Consider the following 22,077-nt stretch of genomic DNA (forward strand, 5'->3'; position numbering starts at 1 on the left):
CCCACCTGGGCAGCACGGAAAGAACATGGGAGATAGGGAAAGAGGAAAGAATCACCCAGAGCAGTTTTTATCTGATTTTTGTCCACCCTGAAGTCTCCTGGGCAGCAGCTCCCGCCTCTCCCTGTGTCCTGCCCATGCCTGGGGGCAAAGGGGAGAGAACGAGGAGCTGCAGGGAGGCAGGAACATTTGCAATAACAAATAAAACATCTGCAACAGCCAAAAAAACCCCAGTATTTGCAACAACCAGGTGCTGTTCTTTGTCGCCAGCACTTTCAGTGCTTCTACCTGATCTGCCCTCTGGCAAAAGAGGAGTTAAAAACCAGCGTTTCAAAACTGCATCGAGGCTTTTGTTCAAAGTTCCAGAGATTCCTTCTGCTCATGTGAAGGAACTGTGCTGCAAAGGGAGTCTGTCTCCTTCCCTCCCAGGGGCTCCACACAAACCAGGTTTAGTTAAAAATTGAAATACCACCTAAAAACTAAACCCTGCTCTCTGCTTTCACCCAGCTCGGCCCAATCCTCTCTGGCAGCGCCAGTTCAGGGGTCACAGCTCCCCAAACTGCACAAAGGATGCTCAGCCCAGAACGAAAACGCCCAGGCAGGAGGTTACGGCAGCAAAGGAGAAATTCGGCAGAATTTGGGATTCGCCTCCCTCGTAAAGAAGCCTCCAGGCAGAACGGTATCTGTGGGGTGGGAACGCTGCAGGCTTCTCTCAGGGACGCACGGAGGGCTCCTCCCTCACCAGTGCCAGTTCCAGGATGTGGAATTCCTGAGGTTCTCCCTCTCCAAGCTGTGCTACAGCCACCCCTCACCTCCCCTGCACTTCTGTGCTGCTCTGGTGTCCTAAGAAATGCAATAAGTGCAGTGAACACAAAAAGGACTCATCTTGCTGCTGCCTCATCCTCCTTTGAGGCTCCCAGAGGGAAGCGATCCGTGACTTTCAGCTTTCACAGAAGGAAGAGAATCGTTTACTGGTCCTTGCTCAGAAAAACAAAACAAAAAAAAACCCCAACAAAACAATTTAATCTCAAAACATCTTTCTATTTAGTAAACAGTTCACAACTCATATTGGATTTTATGCCTCTTTTGGCTTCTGACTCATTATTTTTGAATTGTTAAGGATGAGAATATTGTCCGTACCCAGCACCTTTCCCTTTTAAAAGCCGTGAAGCACCTGAAATTCAGATTGTAAACTCCTGGGGAGGAAGGCACGCTCCTCCAGGGATGTGTGCCGTGTACAGCTGGAATTCAGGAAAAGCTGTTAATCTCCCAGTTCTGCCTTCACAATTGCATTCTACTGCTGTGAGGAAAGAGGATCTCTTCCTACCCTTGTATTTTAGCATGAAGAGCAGGCGCTCTTCACTTCCACGTAATTTAAAATCAAAAGTTAAAAGCTCTATTTACACTGATCTGGTTAAAAAAACAAAAAAAAAAAAGGTTCAGGAAAGAATTTTCCTGGCTCCTTTTCCAATGGTCTGTGCACTCCCATTGCATAAAGTCCAGGACAGAGCAAAGGGTTTATAGCCAATAAACTCATGCACAAAGTCTGTGTGACGTGGACATGTGACATTTGGGCAGATGTTGGATAACCTATTTGTCCCTTTTCACTTTGGTGCCTGTGGTTCTCCTTGCCTGGCATAAAGAACTGCCCTGAGGGGACTTCTTTTGGTTAAAATTAAAGAACTAGATATTTTCCATATCTAAAGCTCACAGTCCTAAAGAGCTCCTAAATATTAGGAAAACAGTTGACTGATCATAAGAATGAACCAGACTTCCGAAGAGTCATCTATGGAAAGGAAATTTCATTAAAATCAAGCTGGAGAGGCAGCGGGTCCATGGGCCCAGGCAGGTCAAGGCCTGTGGAGAAATGAGATAACCATGCCCTCGTGGCCTGGCTGAATTAGGAGGCAACGCCAACACCTCAGGAGGTGAGAGGTGCTTGGTTAGAAGATGTTCATTAAGATATTTTCCTGCACATTTATATTTGATTTCTCTATCTGAGATTCAGGGGAAGTCAAACAGTGCCCAGCAAGGCCAGAGCAAACGGCCCCTGAGAGCCATTCCCTGGCAAACACGGGTGCGGTGATGGAAAGCGATGCCAGGATGAGGGATGAGAAAGGAGCTGCCTCACTCTTCAGCTGGACAGGACGTCCAGACCACCCCAAAACCCCACCCCACCCACAAGGACAAGGCTGCAAAAAAGACTCGATCACAACTTCAGAGTGGAACTGAGACACGGAGAGCTCCAGAGAGGAGACACGAGATGAACGACCCAACGCCAGCTTAAGGTTCGCAGATTGGCCGCCATCAGGTTGAGAACCTCCTTTGTCCAGTACCTCCTGTGGGATCGCTCCCCCTGGCAGGTAAATCCAGCGGGATTGCACGGCGCCAGCGGGCTGGCACCCCCCTGCCCCGCTATCTGAGCGCACACACATCCATTGCACAGACACACAGACACGTCTGCCCGGGCTTTGCTCCCGTCTCCCGCCTTTCCCAGCTAGTTCTTCGAAGAGCCGTGCCCCCGCGTGCCCAGGGCGAAGTCCACGGCCTGGTGCACGCTGTGGAAGAGCAGGTGGTCCTCGCCCTCTCTGAAGAACTCCCCCCGGAGCAGGGAGCTCCTGACGGAAGGGTTGCACTGGGCCAGCAGCACGCGGACGCCGATGTCCCCGTAGTCCTTGCAGACCTCCTTGAGCGTGCGGATCCCGGCCGTGTCCAGGAACTGCACCGCACAGCAGTCGATCACTACGGTGTGAAACCCCACGGGTTCCGGCCCCAAATCCACGGGGATGCCGCTCTGGTTGTCCCCGGAGCCCGCCTCCTTCTCCTTGAGCATTCTCTTCTCCGCTTTCCTCTTGGCCGCCTGCACCCACGCGGGGTTGACCCCGGTTTGCTTGTAGAGGGAGGATTTGAAGCGCTCCTTGTTGATGTAGTAGAGGGGGGCTTCAAAGCGGAACACCACAACGCCGGGCTTGGTTTGCAGGTTCTTGTAGGCAGAGAGGGACTCGTAGGTCTCCGACTCAGCCACCCAGCCCAGCAGCGGCGCCTCCGGCCGCTGCGTCCGGAAGATCACGCAGAGCATGGAGAAGCAAACCCCCACCAGCAGCCCGATCTCGGTGCTGACGAGCGCCGTGGCCGCCATGGTCACCCCCCAGATCACCGTGTCCACCCTGCTCAGGCGCCACATTTTGGGCAGGTCCCTGAACTTGCGCAGGGCTCCGCGGAGGTTGACGATGGTGATGACGGCCAGGACGCACTTCTGCAGGGAGTAGAACAAAGGCGCGATCACAAGGAGCACCAAGAGGATCACCAGGCTGGTCACCAGGCCCGACATCTGGGTCCTACAGCCCGTGGACTCCTTGACCAGCGTCTTGGCAAGGGCTGCGCTGGTTGTGAAGCAGTGGAAGAAGGAGGGGATGATGTTGCAGAAGCCGATGGCGTACATCTCCTGGTTGGCCCTCACAGAGTACCCGTGCTTCTTGGCAAACATCTCCGAGAGGGACACGGTGATGGCAAAGCCGATTATGGCGATGGGGATGGCGTCCAACGCCACGCTGGGAACCAGGCTCCAGTCTGGAGGGCGCGGCGGCAGAAACCCAGTGGGGATGTGCCCGGAAATGCTGGAGCCGTAGGTCTCCTTCAGCTTCCCGAAGTGAGACGCCAGAGTGGCCGCCACAACCACGAAGAGTTCCACTGGAACCGGAGCCTTGAGCTTGGATTTGAAGCGTTCGTTGAGCTCCTTGGCTGGGACGAGCACCAGGAAGCACAAGAAGCTGGTGATGAGGTCACAGATGTTGGTCCTGTGGATGTTTCTGAAGATGTTTATCCAGGTGGTGATGAAGGAGCCGATGCCCCCGCTCCGAGGGATGTCCAGGCCCAGAAGGTACTTGACTTGTGAGGTCAGGACGGTGATGGAGGCCCCTGTGACAAAGCCACTGAGCAGAGAATCCGAGAGGTACACGGAGACAAAGCCCACTTGGAAGAAACCCATGGCCACCTGGAAGGAATCAACCACACACAACGTGTCAGGACACAAATCCCGCAGATTTTGCCACCTGGGATTAAAAAACCACAACATTGTGCACGGCCCTGGAGGGTGAGGATTCGCGGAGTTTAGAGGAACTGAAATGGCAAAAGCCAACAGTGTTTCCAATGTGGAGTTCGGGGTTTTTCTTTTCCTAGGTTTTGTTTTTTCCACACCAGGGTAATTAGCAGGGCAAACAATGAACATTTGTTCAGGGGAAGAAGACCCCCAAAAAGCCTGGTTTGAATACTGGGGACTTTTCTCCCTGCTCAGACCATGATGACCACCTCAATGACCTGCTCAATTACCCTGGTGGGGAAAAAAAGAAAAAAAGAAAACCTAAGGAAAAAAAAAAAACAACCCAAACCCCACATCTGAAACACTGTCTGCTTTTGCCATTTCTCTTTCAGTTCCTCTAAACTCCGTGAATTTTGCAAGGATCTAAAAACTTTTCTGGTGGCCTTTGCCTGCCTTACACTGGAGTTCAGAGCCTGCAATAAAACCACAGCTCGTGGGGTAACAACTGTCCTTTGCACGGCAGAAAGTTTGTTGCCCCTGACTCAGAAAAGACTGTGAGCTGCAAATTCCTCTGCTGCAGATCATATCAACAGAGATAACTGGGAACTCCATGAGAATGTCAGAGAATTACTGAAGTGAAGGCAGGATCGGGACCTGGGCTGGTGAAATCAGCTCACACCTCTCAGAAAGGCTCCCTTGTAGCCTTGGTAATTAATTCAAGGTTGTTCTAAGTGTAAAAGATTAACAATAATTAGCTTACCTAGTTAGGCTGTATTAACTAGTGTGAGAAGGTTTGCTTTTTATGATTTGATTGTAAAGTTTCTGATACAGAGAGTATGTGATTTTGGTTGAAAAAATCTAAAATTTAAGGGTGTTGGGCTGTAGAGAATATGCCCAATATTCAGAGGGACTGAAGATAAACTAACCTGATTTCTTCAGATAAAGAAACTCAATTGTATTTGTACTTGCCAATAATATTAAGTGCAATTCACAACTCCAAAACTGCACCCATCCCACAGGGATGAAAGATGAGACCCAAAATCCAGCGCAGCCTGGGAGGCCCAGAACATTTCTGAAATAACTCAACATGACCTTGCAGGACAAAAAGTTCCAGTTTGTGTCCAAAACCCGTGCTCCAAAGTACCACAAACAAGTTTTGTTCCCCTCCCACAGGTTTTGATTGGTTGTCACCCTGGACAGGTGAAAACAAATCAATGTGAACCCACAAACTCAAATACCACAGTTCTGCAGCACTGCTAAAAATAATCCCATTCTGGTTAATGTATGAGACTCTAAAAACAAGGGTACCTGCTTTAATTTAGGCAAGCAGCGAGTTCTAGAAAATAGGTAGAGATATATAAATATACAAAATATTGTATCCTCTCAGCAGAATCCTTTCCACGCAAGAGCATTTTCTTTTTTTTTGGCTTCAAATGGGCAAACAGCAAATTTTTAAAAGCGCGTTTACAAGTAAAAGGAAACTGGAGATACTTTTAGAGTCCAGATTTTTCTTTGTTAAAGGCAAATGATAAAAAGACTGGGATTAGGAGCTGATGCCCCCACCTTTTGGCACAATGAAATGGGGTCTAACGCAAAAAAAAATAAACAGAGCTTCAGGCCACAGCGAGGGAGGAGGAGAGCAGACCTTGAGAGCTGGAGGCGCAGGTCCTTACATTCCCCAAAAGAGAAACAACGGAGGCAGGAAAAGCCGTGAAAAAACGGGGAGCGCTCCCCAAAAGAGAGGCAAAGAGAAGCAAAGCAGGCAGGAAATGCTGTTACCGAGCGGGGAGAGCACCCCGAGGAGCTCCCTGCACCGCCTCCAGCCCCGAGGCGCAGACTGAGGATGGGAATGGGGACGGTCCCCTGGAGAAGAATGACAGCTACGTGCACACCACGCCCGTCTGCCCAGCTCCCCTCACCTGGTAAACTCCCGAGACGAAGGTCGTGGTGGCAGCCACGGCCATGGCGTAGCAGCTTCTGTCACAGAGCGGCTCCGGCGCCGTGCCGTTGCTGGTGCCGTTCCCGTCCCCTCCCGGGGCCGGCAGCGCGCTGAGCGCGGCCGGCTCCAGGTCGTAGCCGGCTCTCTCCACCTCCCGATCCACCACCTGCCCCACCATCAGGCAGACCACGCCAAAAATGCTGACGGAGATGTGGCGGGAGGTGCCGAAGATGCAGTAAATGATGCAGGAGAAAAAGGAGGTGTACAGGCCGTAGATGGGCTCCAGCCCGGCCAGGAGAGAGTAGGCAATGGACTGAGGGACCAGCAGGACCCCCACGATCACACCGGACATCGCATCCCCCAGCAGGTACTCCCGGAGTTTGTACTTAGGAAGCCACTGTAAGATGGGGAAAAACCCCAAAACGCAATCTTTAATTCTGGCTGGGGTGCAGCTGCAAGTTTTCTTCGCTTGCTTGACCAGCAGAGCCTTCACGTTCCTCTTCTTCTCTCGGGGTTCCAGGAACATCCTGCGGTGGAAACTGCACTTGGCGTCGTCTCCTTCCGTCCCTTCCGTCACCGCATGGATATTGTTGGTCTCTGCCATTGCTGCCATCACCAGGAGTCACTAAAAACACGAAGAAAGAGCACAGAGCCAAAAATGAATGTACAGCGTGAGACTTGAACATTTATGGAAAGCAAGGGCCGAAACTCTCAGCTCAGCAGAGAGAAAGCAACTCCCAAGCAAACTGGGAAGGAGCCTCCCCACTGCATCCCTGCGGAGCAAGGCAGGAGCTTTCCCAGGAGGGAAGCTGATAGCCTTGGGAATGCAGCTGCTGCTGGCAGCGTTGGGAAATGGACAGGAATGCAGCAGCACTGCCTTTCTGACAGGCTTCCTGGAGAAAATCTCTGCCTGCAGCCTGTCCCACCTTGCAAAGCCAGCCGGAGGGTTTACTGTAGGGCCACAGCCACTCCAGTTCCACTGCTGAAAATTAACTGCAAGCGGGACTTCTCCAGCAGAGCACAGCTCAATCTGCACCTCATGGGTTGGTTTTAGTTTTTATTTTAATGCAGTGGTTTCACCTGCCAAATACCGTAAAGGTTTGTTAGCTAAGAAGTGTTTTTGTTTTTTTTTTTACAGCCAATGGCACGCTGCAAAAAGAAAAAAAAAAAAAAAAAAAAAGCACTTCACGCTTTTGAAAAACTGGTTTTACAAGGAAATTGCACCTGATCAAAATAACGTACACAAGTGGAAAAGGTATTAATGGGCACAATGATAGGTAGGTAGGTAGGTGGAACACTTCTGCTGGAACTGGTGCTCACAGATGGTAAAACAGGGTAATTACACCGATAATTTAACACTGGGGATATACTGACTGACTGGAAAAGAGCAAAGCCTTGATGAGACAAACCCTAAGGAAACTTGAGCACACCAAGTGACTGCCAGCACTTACACAACTCTCCCACCTCCTGGAAACATCCAGAATTCTCCAGAAAGCTCCTTAAGCCCCAACACCTGGTACCATCGGTAAAGCTGAGCCATTTCGGCCAGAAACTCACGGGTGTGGGGTGGGACCCAGCAAGAGAACCCTGAGAAGTGGCACTGCCAGGCTCCCCTCTCTGGCACTGCAGCCCCAGAGGGCCAGTGGTGTTACCCTGGCTTTTCCGAGTTTCTTTATTAGCCTTTTGATTTTCATAAATGGAGTCAGATCTTTTAGTTCCTGTAGAATATTAGAGCAGTTTTCTACCTTTCCCACAGAAGTAATATAAACAAATCCTTTGTTTTTCATTCTCTGTCCTTTGTTTGCATGTTTCTAACCTGAAAACAACTGTAACTGACAATTGGTCTGGCCACTGAGGCTGAGGGGTGGAAACCCCAAAAAGCCAATCTTCTGCTAGACCCACAAATGTATAAAAAGTAAAAAAATAAACAAAGGGGTGTCTTCTCTCCGCTCTTTCAGCTGGGAGCTGGATCAGAAGAACCTCTGTGAAAATCTCTTGTCTGCGTGTGAGTGCTTTGTGCGTCTCGGTGACACCAGCGGCCGCACGGGCTTTGTGCGCTGCTCACGTCCTCTCCGGGCAGCGCCAACACGGCCAGACTGCTGCCCGTGGAACGCCCACCGCCGAGCTGACCGCCCAATTAACAGTCCTGAATTAATTGCACCAGTCAATAAATTGCTGCTGGAACTGGCAGCGCTAAGGGTGCCCGCTTGAGTCTGCCTCAGAATGTGCTCGCTTGATTTCACAAGCACAGTTCTCAGCACACAGCTGTGGGGTCACCGGGGTTGGAAAATCCCCCTGGGATCACCCGGTCCAACCACTCCCAGCAGTGCCAGGGCCTCCACTAACCCGTGTTGTGCCCAAGTGTCACACCTACAGGTCACTTAAATCCCTCCAGGGATGGGGACTCCAGCACCTCCCTGGGCAGCCCTATTGGCACAGAAGCATTTCCTAATTATGCACTCACTGCTACCGTCCCTCAGTGTGAGTTTCCCAAAGACACGGGAGGGAGAAGCGAGAGAAGGGACTTTGAGTGGCGCCTGCTGCCTTAGGACAGCCTGAGCAGAGGGAACCCACAGGAGCAGAACTACCTACAGAAGTTTAATATTTAGAATGGCTTCTTCAGAGACCTCCAGATCAAAGCAGAAAGGAATTCCACCCAACTAATGCCACCTCACAGCGCGGTGTCCTTGTCCCTGGAGCTGCGGACGTATCTAAAGCCAGCACGCAGAGGCTGACAGAAGATACCAGGGAGGAGTTTCTGTTTTATCTCCTCCCTGCTGGGACTCCCAAAGGTGTTCCCATCCACAGACCCAGACAGGGAGCGTATCTTTGCTGGGTGAGCTCCTGCAGCCACCCAAATAACCGAACGAAGCCCCTCTTTGCTGGCTGTCCCTGAAGGGAGGGCTCCAAACGCAGACCCCAAGCCGTGGACAGCCCGATGGCACCAGCAGGGAGGGATCTTCTGTGGGATAGGAGCTGTGTCCCTCCCTGCTGCAACATCCCAGGGTCACTGAGGCTGGAAAATCCCTCCCAGCCCAGAGCACCGAGTGCCACCTCCAGAGCCACAGGAAGAATCAGGATCTTTAAATGAAGAAAGCTGCACTGCCAGAAGGGACGTGCTCGGGATGACAGAGATCACACTTGGAGGAGACCCCCACCCCCACCTCGCAGGTCTGCAATCCCACCCGCCTGTAGAGGACTGCAAAGTGTGCTCAGGGACGATTTACAGCCCTCACAACCCCCCTAAATACACACAGAGAATCCAGGGAGTATCACAAAAGCCCCTGTCAGCTCTGCTTTGCAAAAGCGCAATTTGGAGCTGTATCTGCTCAAGTTTTACTTGTTTTACTAGAAGGGAGTTACAAATCAAAAGGCTTCTAACCCACCCAAAGCTCAGCAAATCAACGCTGTAAAATCTGAGGGGGGAAAAAAATCAACCCAGACCAACCTTTATGCGCAGCAATGAGTTTGTTTCCTGAGATTTTTACTAGAAGATTTCAGTAGTGAAAATCCTGCTGATTCCTTCTGTCCCTCCTCCAGGACTTGCAGGCAGCTCACTGAAACCTGGGAATTTTCTTAAATGTGCCAAGACAAACCCCAGACAGCTCAGCCTGGTGCTGCCGTAAAACATCAGCACGGGAGGGGGTGCCTGGGTTTCAGTCCTGTCCAGACAGTAGGGAAATGTTCTAAATAAAACCCTTTTGGCTCCACAACTCTGAGCACATACTGGGTCTTTGTGCCGATTGCATGACAGCTTTCTCCCCGTGGCATGAAAGGGACCTTTCTCCACACAGCCCCTGCCCCTCGCCATGCCAGGTTAGTAGGAAATGACACAATTTCCAACACTCATTTCACCCTCTTCTGCCTCAAAGTGCTGCCCTGTATTAATTTTGTAACCGTTAGCCTGGGCTTGTCTAATAAAACTGGATTTTGTTCTTAAACATAAAAAAAAAGAAAACCAAAAAACAAACAAACAAACAAAAAAAAAAACCCTTGAGAAAACCCCTTTGGTTCATGGTTTGGACACTGAAGGACATTCTGTATGTTTAACTTGAAAAAGGAGTTGCTGTCGTTTTTATTCTGAAAGCTGATATTTACACACAACCTAGAATTCACTTTTATGACTCACTCGGCCTTTCAGGGGGTGTCTCGTTGCCACAAACTTCACTTAAGATTAAAAAAACCCCTACAAGACAGCGTTGAGGAAATTTCCAGCATCTGATATCAACTGACTGCCATAAAATAAAGATACAGGGAGGTCCTGCAGTCTCTAAAAGTCATCAGACCTCCAGACTATTTCTGGAGCCCACCTGGGCCCTTCTTTCTGATCCCATGATGTGGCAGCATCTGCCTGGCTTCTGTTTTTGGGGGAGCACTGCCTGCAGCCCAGGGCTGGCTTGGACTTCATGCATCTGTGGCAGGTCAGAGTCACCTTGAGAGCAAGAGAAAAATGGATAAAAATAACAAAAAAATAACTGCTACAAGGTAAAACTTCAGGGGAGAGCATGTCAGAGTAGAAACTAAATCAAAAGCGTTCTTTCCGCAGCACCCATCTCAGTCTTCCTTATTTTTCTACATTTAAGTTATCACTGTGTGCGATCACACCCCCACCCTCACGTACCCCTTTCTAGACAGGAGGATTTACATGCACTAAAAATTGATGCGTAAATCCGTAATCTAAAAAGACAGGAACAGTTTCTGTAAAGGAGAAGCAGGTGACTCAGAAATCCAAGTTCCACACAAACCCAGCCAGAGCTGGGCCCTTAGAAGAGGCCTCCCCTAAGAACAGAACAGGAAAGCAGACCCCAGCATTTTGACAACTAAATCTTCGACCCTTCTCTTGTTGGACAATGGCCTTTTTCAAATAATGTCCTTACTGCTGGGGAGCAACAAGGAAATTCAGTATCACCGTGATAACACCCCGATAAGCACTGGCACAACGCTGCCTGCACCTGGGAATGTGACTGAATCCTTCATATCCTCCAGCAAAACATCCAAGCCACAAACATTTACTTCCACAAAGGACTGGAAATGACAGGAATAATGAAAACCTCGTTTAAGGAGCACATGTGGAACAGAGCTGCCTCACTTTTGGCACGGTAACCAGCAGCCGTCCACTCGTGGGAAAATCTGCGAAGCCGGACAATAAAACCTCGCTTTTGTCAAGTGTGGGATCTGCTCCTACTCCAGCTATGGGATCTCCCGAGCAGCAGCAGCCTCCAGCATTTTCGGGGAAGATCCCGTGGGATCGGCTCCCTGCTGGCAGCCAGATATTCCAGGGAAGTAGTGTCAGCTCCCAAGGGCAGCTGAGCGTGCTGCCTGCCCTGCCCTGCCCTGCCCTGCCCGAAGCAGATCCCTCCGGCAGGTTCCATCCCACCTGGATTTCTCATGGAGAGTTTGCCAAGAGGCCCTTTCAGCAAATTATCCAGGTGCTGGAGCCCTTCTCCCACCTTTCTGCTAGCAGGGAAAGGTGGAGCACCGAGGAGCGGCGCTGGGCAGCGAGGATGGGCTGAGGAAGCGCTGCCCAAAGGAATTTCCTCAGGCACCAGCTGCCGGCTCATCCCGGGGCATCCATCCCACCGCGGATCCACAGAGAGACCGTCCCATCCCAAAGGAAACCCGCCGGGATGGAGCTGGACAACGCAACTGCGTCGCTTGTTGTGTTTTAATGAACAACGATTAATAAAATTAACAAAACCCCTGCAGGAAGAGCCCCTCCTGAAACTGCGGGGTTTCGCCGAGCGCTTTGGAAGCCAAGCCAACACTGGCGGCGCCGGCCGAGCGAAAGGGAAGCGAGAGCAGCAGCTCAGCTTTGGGCCCCACATTCGCACCCACCCTCGGGCTCCCACCGCCTCCCTGCCCAGCTTCCTCATGTGCCGTTCGCTCTCGTCCCGCTCGTTCCGGGGCTGCGAGCGGCAGCCGTGCCCCCCTGTCCCCCCCTGCCCTCGGCACTCACCGCCCGCGGCTCCCCGGGCACCGACCGACGGACGGGGGGACCGACGGACAGACGGAGGGACAGACACAGTTACAAACGGAGGGACTGACGGACAGACAGTGTTACAGACGGAGGGACAGACGGAGGGACAGACGGAGGGACCGCCCGCCCCGGGCAGCACCGCCCCGCTCCGGGCAGAGCCGCGCCCCTTCCAGCCCCGGCCCGGGCCACTTCCGAAGGGATTCCGCCCGTGCCGAGGTGCGGGAGGCCCCGGGAAGGTGCTGCCGGCCCTTTGCTTGGCACTCAACCCTTCTAAATTACAGCATCGCTCGGGCTGCAAGAGACCTCCGAGATCAGCGAGCAGCCCTGACTCCTCAACCGAACCACGGCACCGAGTGCCACATCCAGTCTGAAAACATCCAGGGATGGTGACTCCTCAACCGAACCACAGCACCGAGTGCCACATCCAGTCTGAAAACACATCCAGGGATGGTGACTCCTCAACAAAAACATGGCACCGAGTGCCACATCCAGTCTGAAAACACATCCAGGGATGGTGACTCCTCAACAAAAACATGGCACCGAGTGCCACATCCAGTCTGAAAACACATCCAGGGATGGTGACTCCTCCCCGGGCAAACCATTCCAGTCCTTCATCACCCTTTCTGTAAAAAAACTTTTTCCTCCTATCCAAGCTATACTTGGATATTAGGAAAAATAAATCTCCCTTGGCGCAGCCTGAGGCTGTGTCCTCTGGTTCTGTCAGCTGCTGCCTGGGGAAAGGAAGTGTAGGTTTGATAATGTGAGGTGAGATTAAACTGTGCAGGTGCAGAAGCGTGACACTCCCTGGCCCCTTTTTGCTCTGGGTTACCACTGGGATTCATCACAAAGCTGGGAAGGATGAAGGGGCCTTGGCAACGTGGCTGTTTCAAATCCCAGCTTTCTGTGAAGTGCTCTGCTCTTATCTCTGGGCTGGAGGTTCAAGGCTGGAGGGGCCATGCCCAGCCGTGTCTGCCTTCCCTTCCTGGCTGCACAGAAAAGCAGACGTTCATCTCAAGTCAAATATTGCCCAATATTTGCATTCCAGGTGGAGCCTTGAGCTGTCAGAAAAACCCATCAATACACAGTTGGAGCAAACGAAGCCAACTTCAAGCCTGCAGAATTCATGCTCTTGTCTTACAGTGTTAAGCAAATGCTGCAAATCTTACTGTAGAAATACTGAATATTTCCCTTGAAAGCCTTTCCCTTCTCCATGAGGGTTTATTAGATGTCATGGTAACCAGAGCAGGCAATTGCAATGGAAATAGAAGAGCCCCCTCCCTCTCTCCTGACTGTCCATTGTCAGAAACATCAGTGGCTGACTTCCCAATCCCTTCAGGGGCTTCCACAGGAGTTTTAATTGAGTTTGAAGTATATGGCGACTCCAAGACAACCAGAGCAAATCCTTGGGAGGAGCGACATCTATGACAAAAGCATTTGAAGCCTTTTGTTTAGGGACTCTGGAGAATCCTAATAAGAAATCACGAACCCAAGCAACGGGTGTTCCAGCATTTTCATTCTTGTTCTAGAAGCACAGGCTGTGGAAAAAACTTGGATCATCCAGTACATCATGTCTTCATGGAAGAAACGGGGAAATAATATCTTCTTGGAACATGATATTAAAAGAAAAAAAATCCCAAGAATTATTATTTTTCTGGACCTAAAAAAAAAATCAGGCTTTTTTTATTTCTTGCTTTTAGACTGATTTTCTAAAAAAATGCATGGAAAAAATCCAAGCAATCATTTAAGATAATTAAATCATTTCACTTCCAACTGCTTTCCTGTTCTCGAGGTATATTAAGCTTTATGGCTAATATATTTCTGTGCTGAGGGAACCTTTGGCCCGGGAGAAATGTGCCTCTGGGCTCCTCACGCTCCAGAATCTCCTGCCAAGGACCTGGGGTTTGCTGACACACAAATGCCAGCGTGTGCCATCTGCCCATCCCACTCAGCCTGCCTGGCACACCTGCTGATTCTCCAGATCACCACATCATCTGTGGAATATCAAATCTCCACAGACCAGTTGGTCAGACTGCAAAATAATCCTGGAAATTGCTTTATTCCACTGAGCAGGTGCTGCTGGGCAGCCCTGGGAGCCCTGCCTCCTTGCCTTTTGCCCGGGCAGCTCCTGTCCAGCGCCCCGGTGCCACCTGGCACATTGCTCTGCGGGCTGTGATGGTGTTATCAGCCCTTGGCCATGAACCCTACAGGAAGAGACTCTTCCTGGCTCTTCCCAGTCGTTCCCAGGCTCCCAGCTCAGCGTTATCACTCAGCAGATAAAGGCAGCCTGCGATTTCCCCCGGATCTCAGCTGCTTCGTGCCACCTGGCTCCCAGCCTTGTGTAAGGAGCCTCCTGCCTTCAGTCCCGTCCTCCTGGCACCTCCCTGCCCAGTGCCCTGCTCTTGCTGGTGCAGCTCTGTGGAAGGATGGCTGGGTTATGCTGGAAGTGGTTAAAAAGGAGTTCTTTTCTCTCCTTGCCCTTCCTGCCCTCTACGGCTCGCAGCGCACCGAGATTCAGGTCTGAATTTGCACACTGCTGCGTTAAGTTTGGAGATGGAGAAGATGGAACTGCCTGGATCCCGTCTGTGAGTTCCACCAGAGCTGGGACAAACCTTCCTCCCCACCCTGACCTGCTGGGCTTGGAAGGCCCTGATTAATGTCACACACACACAGATCTACGTGTGGCAGGTCTGACTTAGAAACTCCATCAGCCTAAGTAACAGAAAGAGGCCCATCCTAATGCTCGAAATGCATTTCATTTAATTCAGCCACATCAGTCAGTGCTTGGCAAAACCAAAAAAGAAGAGCTAAAATGAGCTGCTTTTAAAGGCTTCCATCAAGGATGAGACAAATGCCAAGTAAAAATTGAGTGGTTGGAGGGGAGAGGGCGTAATACAAAAGGAAAGATGCAATGAATCAGAGTTCTTCAGTAATCAAAATAATTAAGCCATAAAGATATCAAAAAGAGATAAGCTCTGTCCATATCTCAGGACAATTATACTGCAATCAAGAAAAAGTATTCTGCACAAACATCTTGCAGAATTACTGCACTCTCAGCGTGTGTCACAGTCCAATGTTGTCACCTAGAGTCAAGAAGAAATTAGGTGATAAAATTTTCAGTGTTGATGTGTGTTGGAAGGTTTAGTTAAATAATTGCTGGACTCAGTGTGTCTTCTCACCCTGCTTTCATCCAGTCTTTCAGCTCTTTGCTTCCTCAAGGCTAAGGCATGGAACTTTAAAACAAGTCACAAATTCCGAGGAGTCCCTTTGCAAACAAGCAAATGCATGGGGGAATTAAACTGCACCACCAACTTGGCATCTAACTCAGAAATTCCACCTTCCTAGACACTCACGTTCAGCCAGAAGCTTTGTGAGCCTGCAGCAGGATCACAGATCCCACGTTTGAGTGAGGGTTGCTGCCTGCAGGGATTTGCAGCACTGCAGGAGCTGTCTGCAGCAGCAGCTCTGACCTGCACTGGCTGCTCCCAGCTCCTTCAGCTGGCAGCCAGAGAGAAGCCCAGATCAGCAGTGCTGAAGGACAGGCTCATCTCTTTTGCCTCATCTGAGTGCCTGAGAGCAGCTGCCCTTTCTGCCTCTGCTGGCTTCGAGCAGGAAGGAATATTTGCAAAGTCACCTTGAGCAGCCGCTGAGCTCCCCGAACCTGGCCACGTGCTTTTGTTATGCTGACAGATGATGGGTGCAGCAGAGCCAGGGCTGAGCACACAGCACAGCTTGGAGAGTCCGCTTAAACCAGGGAGAGAGATGTTACTCTAAACCTGAGATGGATTGCTGTGTTTATTTTCAATCCCTGAAATCAGGTACGTGTTGACTTTGACAAGTGACAGAACAGAGTTGTGGCCACAAGCGCTGTAAAAGCACAGAGAACTTCAGCCTTGGTTTCCTGGGGGTCTAGCCACGAAAAATGCTCCCAACAGCTAATTCCTGGTGATGGTATGAAATCCTCCAGCCTTGATTGCGTGTATCTGGAGCCATTTATTTGCTTATTCAGCCACGTAGTGACGACAGGGTCACCACAAATCATCGTACAAAAGTACAATTAGACCCATGAGATGATGCAGCCCACAGTCTGCAATGCAGCAGCAGTTGGAGATTTTATTGTGTTCATGTTAATCCTAACAGTTACAAAATAAATTTTAATTTGTTACAGAATTGATTTGAATGCAAGGTAGGAGGGGAGATCGAAACACGTGGGAGGCTCTCATTATTAGAGGTAATTTTGGGTAATATTCAAGTTTTCCTTTCCATCTCATTCCCAAGGTCTCTTTTTCACGTGTCCCTTATGTCTGGGCTTAGGAGAATCAAAATTCCCAAACAAGTTGTTCAAGAAGTTTATATCTTGTTCCTCCTCGATGATGCTTTCCTGCAATAGGAATAAACAAGATGAAAAAGTTTCACTTACTGTAAAATAAAGTAATATTTTATATCATATTTGACAAGTTGCTTCCAAGTAGAGGATTGCTTTGTCGCAGAAAAAATATTTCTTTTCTCTGAACTGTTTTGAGTGACTGTTTGGTTCTGTACAGAGCACAGCCACTGCCTGAGCCCACAAGACAAATAAATGGACATGCACACTGATTTAAAAAGATACCTCTGGATTTGCTCCAAAAGTTAAAAAAAGGTGGTGAGGAAAGTAAGATTTTCTTTTGAATTTACGAATTAAGAAGAAAATAATTTTCAAACTGAAGTTTAGTTGCAGCAATTAAAAGAATAATTATAAAAAATCTTCTGTATAACTTCTAAACAACATTTATTTTAAAAAGCGTGTAGAAAAGATGCCCTGCTGTGCCCAGCATGTATGTATCTGAGCACTGGACTAGTGCTATCTGCAGAGAAATACAGTTCACACATTTCATATCTCCTGCAGCATTTGGATTTGTCTAGGGAACATTTTCAAGTACTGGGTTTGCTCCAGCTCCTGCCCGGTTGGTGGGAACCCCTCCGTGCTCTTTCCTTGGAACAGGCTGAGAGTTTTCCTGAGTGTTGAAGCAAACCCAGTGTCTCCCTCAGGCTGAGGATAAATCATCTCCCAGAGATTTCTGCCCAGAGCTGTGCCCTGAGGCTGCGTGCTCTGGCAAGGACAGGAGATACCCACAACAAAATACTGATCACGTTGTTAGGTGGGAGATTTCCTCTGCAAAATTCACAGCCCCAAGCCAGAGTCCTGAGGAATAAATGGTATTTTTGGACACTTACATTCTGGAGAGGTTTCAGTAGGTGAAACCTCACTCTAAAGAAATAGTAGTGAATGTTAGAGCCTTGTAAAACACAAATCACATCTTGTTAATAGCAGAACAAGAGATGTGAATAGATCTGACTCCCTTCTTTTAAGGTGAAGGACAGCCTTAGGCCTTAGACCCTCAAGACTCTGCTTAGGTCTCCTTGAAACTGAACCAGGAAAGTGCAGGACATACAGTCCTTAAATGAACAAGTGGAGAAATTTGCAGGGAACCTTTTTTAAGTAAAGAAAAGGATTTACCTCCTCCCGCTCCTCTCCATTTAAGCTGGTGAATTTATCTAAAAAAAAAAGAGAAGAATGGTTAACAAAGCTGGCAATGAATTCAAGTTTGGGGCTGGGTACTGTCCCCTTGGAGCTCATGGTCAGAGATAAACCAGGAGGGGATGGGCTGGGCAAATACAGACCTTGACAGCAGGACTGAGCACCCAGAACTTGGGAAGTTCATGGGAGCAGGAAATCACATCAGAGAGAGGAGAAACTGGCCTTGCACTGCTTAGGAGCAGACCTCCTCCTTGTTATCCACAAAAACCTGTCTCCTGCCCCCTCCCCACACTCTGAGGAGCCCACAACAGCCCCTCACACCCCGGTGGAAGGAGCTGCCAGCAGGGATTGGGGTCCCTGCTCCCCACGGGGCCGCTCACCGCGCACGTCGTTCAGCAGAGAGTCCAGCTGCAGCATCAACTTCTTTTGCCGGGTTTTGTACCGGGTAAACATTTTGTTATCCAGCTCCACTTCCTTCACTTCCACACTCTCAGTGTCCAGATCCAGACTTGCAACCCTAGGGCACAGAGAGTCATTGCACCAAGGAAATCCATCCAATGTCCAAAGGTAAGAGAACTCTTCCATAGGACAGAGTCTGCAAAGAGGAGAGGGCTTTGGCAACATGAATTATTGGGTTGACAGCCCTTTGTGAAGGTTGAATTCCAGTTGTTACACACTGTTACTTATTTGGCAATGCCTTTCACTTACCAGCCTGCACTGGAACTTTCAAATGCTGGTAATGAGAGAGGAGGAGGTGGTTTGGCTATCCCCAAGTGTGAACACGGCCTTGACTTGCTGCAGTTACTGTTGTAGCAGTGACAGAACAAGAATGCCAAACATATCAAACGGTGTCCAGGTTTCTGGAGAGTTACCTTGATCCCACGGGCTAGGATGTGGCTTGTGGCACAGCTGTGAGGAACAGACCGAGCTGCAGCCCCGAGGCGCACGGTGATCCCGAGTTCTCCTCACAGCCCGAGTTTGAACTCAGCTTTAATCTGTGCAAGTTACAGAGGTGACATCTCAGACTCCAGGTAGATGTTTGAGCCAGCCCTTTGTGCAGCTGGCAAAGCCTCTTGTGGATCTGGGACTGCTGGTGCGGTGCTGCACCACTGAATTACAGCTGACACCCACGCATTGCATAGGAAGTGGGAAGTTATAAATGAAAGATATCACTTGCAAGAGAAGAGATAATAAATCTTTCTAGCTGCCAAGCTTGTCCACAACCCAAAAACTAGGTGGGAAATGAGCTGGTTACTTCTGCTGCCAAAGGCTGTTCCCTGGGAACTCAGCTGAGGGAGGGTCACCAATGTGCATCCGAGACAGCGTTACTGTAAACTGAACCCGAGGGGCTTCATCTCTGATAAAAACAGTTTTCTGGTAATAAAGGCCAGTGGTTTTCATCAGAATCCAGCCAGGAAGCCGAAATTTAAAGGGAGAAGTGTAAGAGCAGGCAGGGATCTCTCCGTGCCTGATAATTGAGTGGACGTGGTGCCCTCTGGCTCAGCTGGAATAGGGAGCAGCTCTGCAGCACAGCGTGGTGGGACGGAGGGGCACAGGCAGTGGGGTTTGACCCCAGTTACCAGCACCACATCTTATCAAAGAAGAAAACAAGAGTTATGAAATGGAACATTACCTGTCTGTGACCAGTTTCAGATCCTACCAAGAGGACTGCAAAGAAAAAAAAAAGGAAAAAAGAAGAAAAAAGGAAAAATATAATTAGTGTGATTTTCGGAAAGGTCACCTGGCTGAGAAACAGGCAGAACCATGAAGAAAAGCAGACTACCACTGCTTACTTTGAAGAAGAGGAAAACATCTGGTTGCTTTTTTATCTTCTGCAAAGCCTGAAGATTTTGCTCAGCCTGGTCCGTCTTCTGTTCCATTTTCTTCCTCACGTCAGCGATGACTGCCAGTGGTTCTTCCTCATTAGACCGAATGTCACTCAGGATCATCATCTTTTTCTCATGAAGCTTTGTCTCTATATCATCAAACAGCTCTTTTAGCTCCGAAGTCAGTGTTTCGGCATTGATCTAAATGAAGAGATGAGAAAAAGGGGCACTGGCTCAGAAACTCCACCCTTCAGCTTAGTGCCTCTGCTTATCAATTAGGATTGTATCTGTCCTTTGCACTGGCTTTGGAAGGAAGCAGACAATAAACATTTGCTTAGAATATCTGATTCAGCAGAAGCTTTTCAAAACTAATCCTGATATGGTAACAAATTCAGATGAATTTCAGCTACCAATGTGAGAGCTTACTGGTACACGCTGAAAATCCCACTTGTGGATATAAATTGCTTTTCTTTTATTAAACAGGTAGAAAACTTTAAAAACACATAATCCTATGTACAATCTGTGGGCTGCCAGTCCTGCAACCTGGTCTGTGCAACCACAACACAGGGTGGAATTCCCCAGCTGGCTCCTCCTGTGGAGGAGCTGGAAGGTGTGATAAAGTTTGGCTTCTGGCAGTTTCTCAAACCACTCTTTTCCCTTTCTATTCACCTGCTTCTAATGGTACAGTTACCATAATTTATTGCTGGGAAACTGTGAAGGAAAAATATTCTGAATTAGCAATAACCTGGATACCAACCTTGATCTGATCCTCCCTTTCCTGAAGCTTTTCTAGGGCAGTAACTAAATCACTTTTATATTCCTGCAGCTCTGTCATGGTGTCGAAGAGTTTAACCTGGCAGAAGGAAAGACAGCACTGAACTTCCCAGCAGGAACAACTTCAGACCAGACTGGCAGTTTGTGGAGCTGGTGAAATGGCCATTGTCTCACACATCCCACTTCTGCTTGGCAGCCCTGGAATTCTGGTATGTAACCTGGGGGAGGAAATCAGTCTGCAATTCATATAACTGCAAAGGATGCTTCTGCTAATTCCTGAGGAGGCTGTGACCTGTCCTGAGGTCCAGAGGGAGCCATTTCCTGCCCGTGCACTGGGCTCCTGCAGGGTTTTTGCTTGGACTCTAAGCTGACATATTTCAAATGCAAGGCAGTGAGTGAGCATAGGAAATGCATTTTATCCCCTCAGTCCCAGCTGATTCTGGAGCATTTTAAGGACAGCAGCTGGACTCAGAGGCAGGAACACGGAGACCCCATGTCTCTTGTATCTGCTGGGACACTGGTTCCACAAGATTTGTGGCAGAGGGAGGAGTCCTTGAATCACTGAAATTGGAAAAGACCTCCCAGCCTGCTGAGTTTAACCTTGTCCCCACCTTGTCACCCAGCCCAGAGCACTGAGTGCCACGTCCAGTCATTCCTTGGACACTGCCAGGGATGGGACTCCAAACCTCCCTGGGCAGCTCCTTCCAGTGTTTAACAACTCTCCCAGTGAAGAAATTCCTCCCGATGTCCAACCTGAACCTCCCGGCACAGCCTGAGACTGCGGCCCCTCATCCTGTCACCGGTTACTGGGGAGCGGAGCCTGATCCCCACCGTGCTGCAGCTCAAGGGAAGGACCTCGAGAGGGACAACTCCCTTCCCCGCCCGAAGTTCGGAAGCAGTGGCATTGCAGGGGCTCTGTGGAGGGGAGGGATTTTCTAATATTTCTCAATCCCAGCCAGGAGCACCGCAGTGAGGGCGGCGGGCAGTCCCGGGGCTCGCTCCGTGGGGCAGCCGAGCCTCTCGCCGGCTCTGCCACACGCCTTGAGGGACTGACCCACGCTCGTCCCGCCAGCCCCAAACGCCTTTCTCCGCTCTTCTCCCTCTGCCTTGCTGCCCACACTGCTCTGGCAACGCGCAGGAGGGGGTGAAAAGCAAATTCCAGCACAACGCAGCAGTCCCTTGCTGGGGCGGAGAGGAAATCCCCGGAGATGCCTTCACGCCCATCCCCATTGCCTGTGAAAGCCCTTTTTTTTCCCCCCTTTTTCGCGGCTGGGGCAGGAGCCATGGGGAGGGCAGAGCTCCTTACCAGCTGTTTGTCGTGTCCCTCCTTCGTGGTGATGACCTCGTGGCCCTTGTGGGTGCCGGCGATGGAGCAGAGCATGCAGACGCACCTCTCGTCCCTCACGCAGTAGCACTCCAGCAGCTTGCCGTGATCCCCACACGTCCTCTCCTCCGCCCGGCCCGCTCCCGCCTCCACCAGGACGTGCTCCTGCTGGAAACCCTTGGCGTTGTGTTTGCTCAGGCGGGCCTGGCACAGGGCGGCCTCGCACACCAGGCAGGCTTTCAGGGCCGGCAGTGCTCACAGGGAACCGCGCCGGCCTCCCCCTGCTCGGCACCTTCCTCCCGGTTCCAGGCTTCCTCCTCGAGCCTCTCGCCCTCTGGAAGTGGCGGCCTGAAACTCCTCCACGCTGTTGCCCACCTCGCAGTCCTTCTGCAGCTCCGGGATGGGCCCCAGCTGGGCCCTGCATATGGGGCACGTGGAGGGGCCCTGGGAGCTCTGCTGGGCTCCCAGCACCTTCTCAATGCACTGCTGGCACAAGCTGTGGCCGCAGCCCAGCGACACCGGCTCCTGGTACAGGCCCGGGCAGATGGGGGAGGCCAGCTCGGCCTCCGGGCTGCCGGCAGCCCCACATCCCTCCCCAGCTTCAGCCATGGCCACAGCAGAGAACCGAAACTCAAACCAGACGCAGGAACCCAGCCCCGAGGCCACAAGCCCTTCCTCCGCCCCAC

At 50.5% G+C, this 22,077-nt stretch overlaps 2 protein-coding genes across 2 annotated transcripts; both read right to left on the reverse strand.

Annotated features, from left to right (window-relative positions):
- Positions 1-632: 632 nt before the first annotated feature.
- LOC120759229 (sulfate transporter-like) lies at positions 633-12,048 on the reverse strand. Its single transcript, XM_040078321.1, has 3 exons — positions 11,932-12,048; positions 5,956-6,600; positions 633-3,991 (listed from the first exon to the last, which is right to left on the reverse strand). The coding sequence occupies exons 2-3, from the start codon at positions 6,586-6,588 to the stop codon at positions 2,495-2,497; spliced, it is 2,130 nt and encodes a 709-aa protein (XP_039934255.1). The 5' UTR covers positions 6,589-6,600; positions 11,932-12,048; the 3' UTR covers positions 633-2,494.
- A 3,895-nt stretch (positions 12,049-15,943) lies between these two features.
- Positions 15,944-22,000, reverse strand: LOC120759390 (probable E3 ubiquitin-protein ligase MID2). Its single transcript, XM_040078568.2, is given in 8 exon segments — positions 15,944-16,330; positions 17,447-17,484; positions 17,848-19,135; positions 19,261-19,494; positions 20,051-20,146; positions 21,374-21,639; positions 21,642-21,708; positions 21,710-22,000. Coding segments are annotated over 6 exon segments (966 nt in total). The 3' UTR covers positions 15,944-16,330; positions 17,447-17,484; positions 17,848-19,123.
- Positions 22,001-22,077: the final 77 nt, after the last annotated feature.

This window comes from Hirundo rustica, chromosome 14, assembly GCF_015227805.2.
Source record: "Hirundo rustica isolate bHirRus1 chromosome 14, bHirRus1.pri.v3, whole genome shotgun sequence".
NCBI lineage: Eukaryota > Metazoa > Chordata > Aves > Passeriformes > Hirundinidae > Hirundo > Hirundo rustica.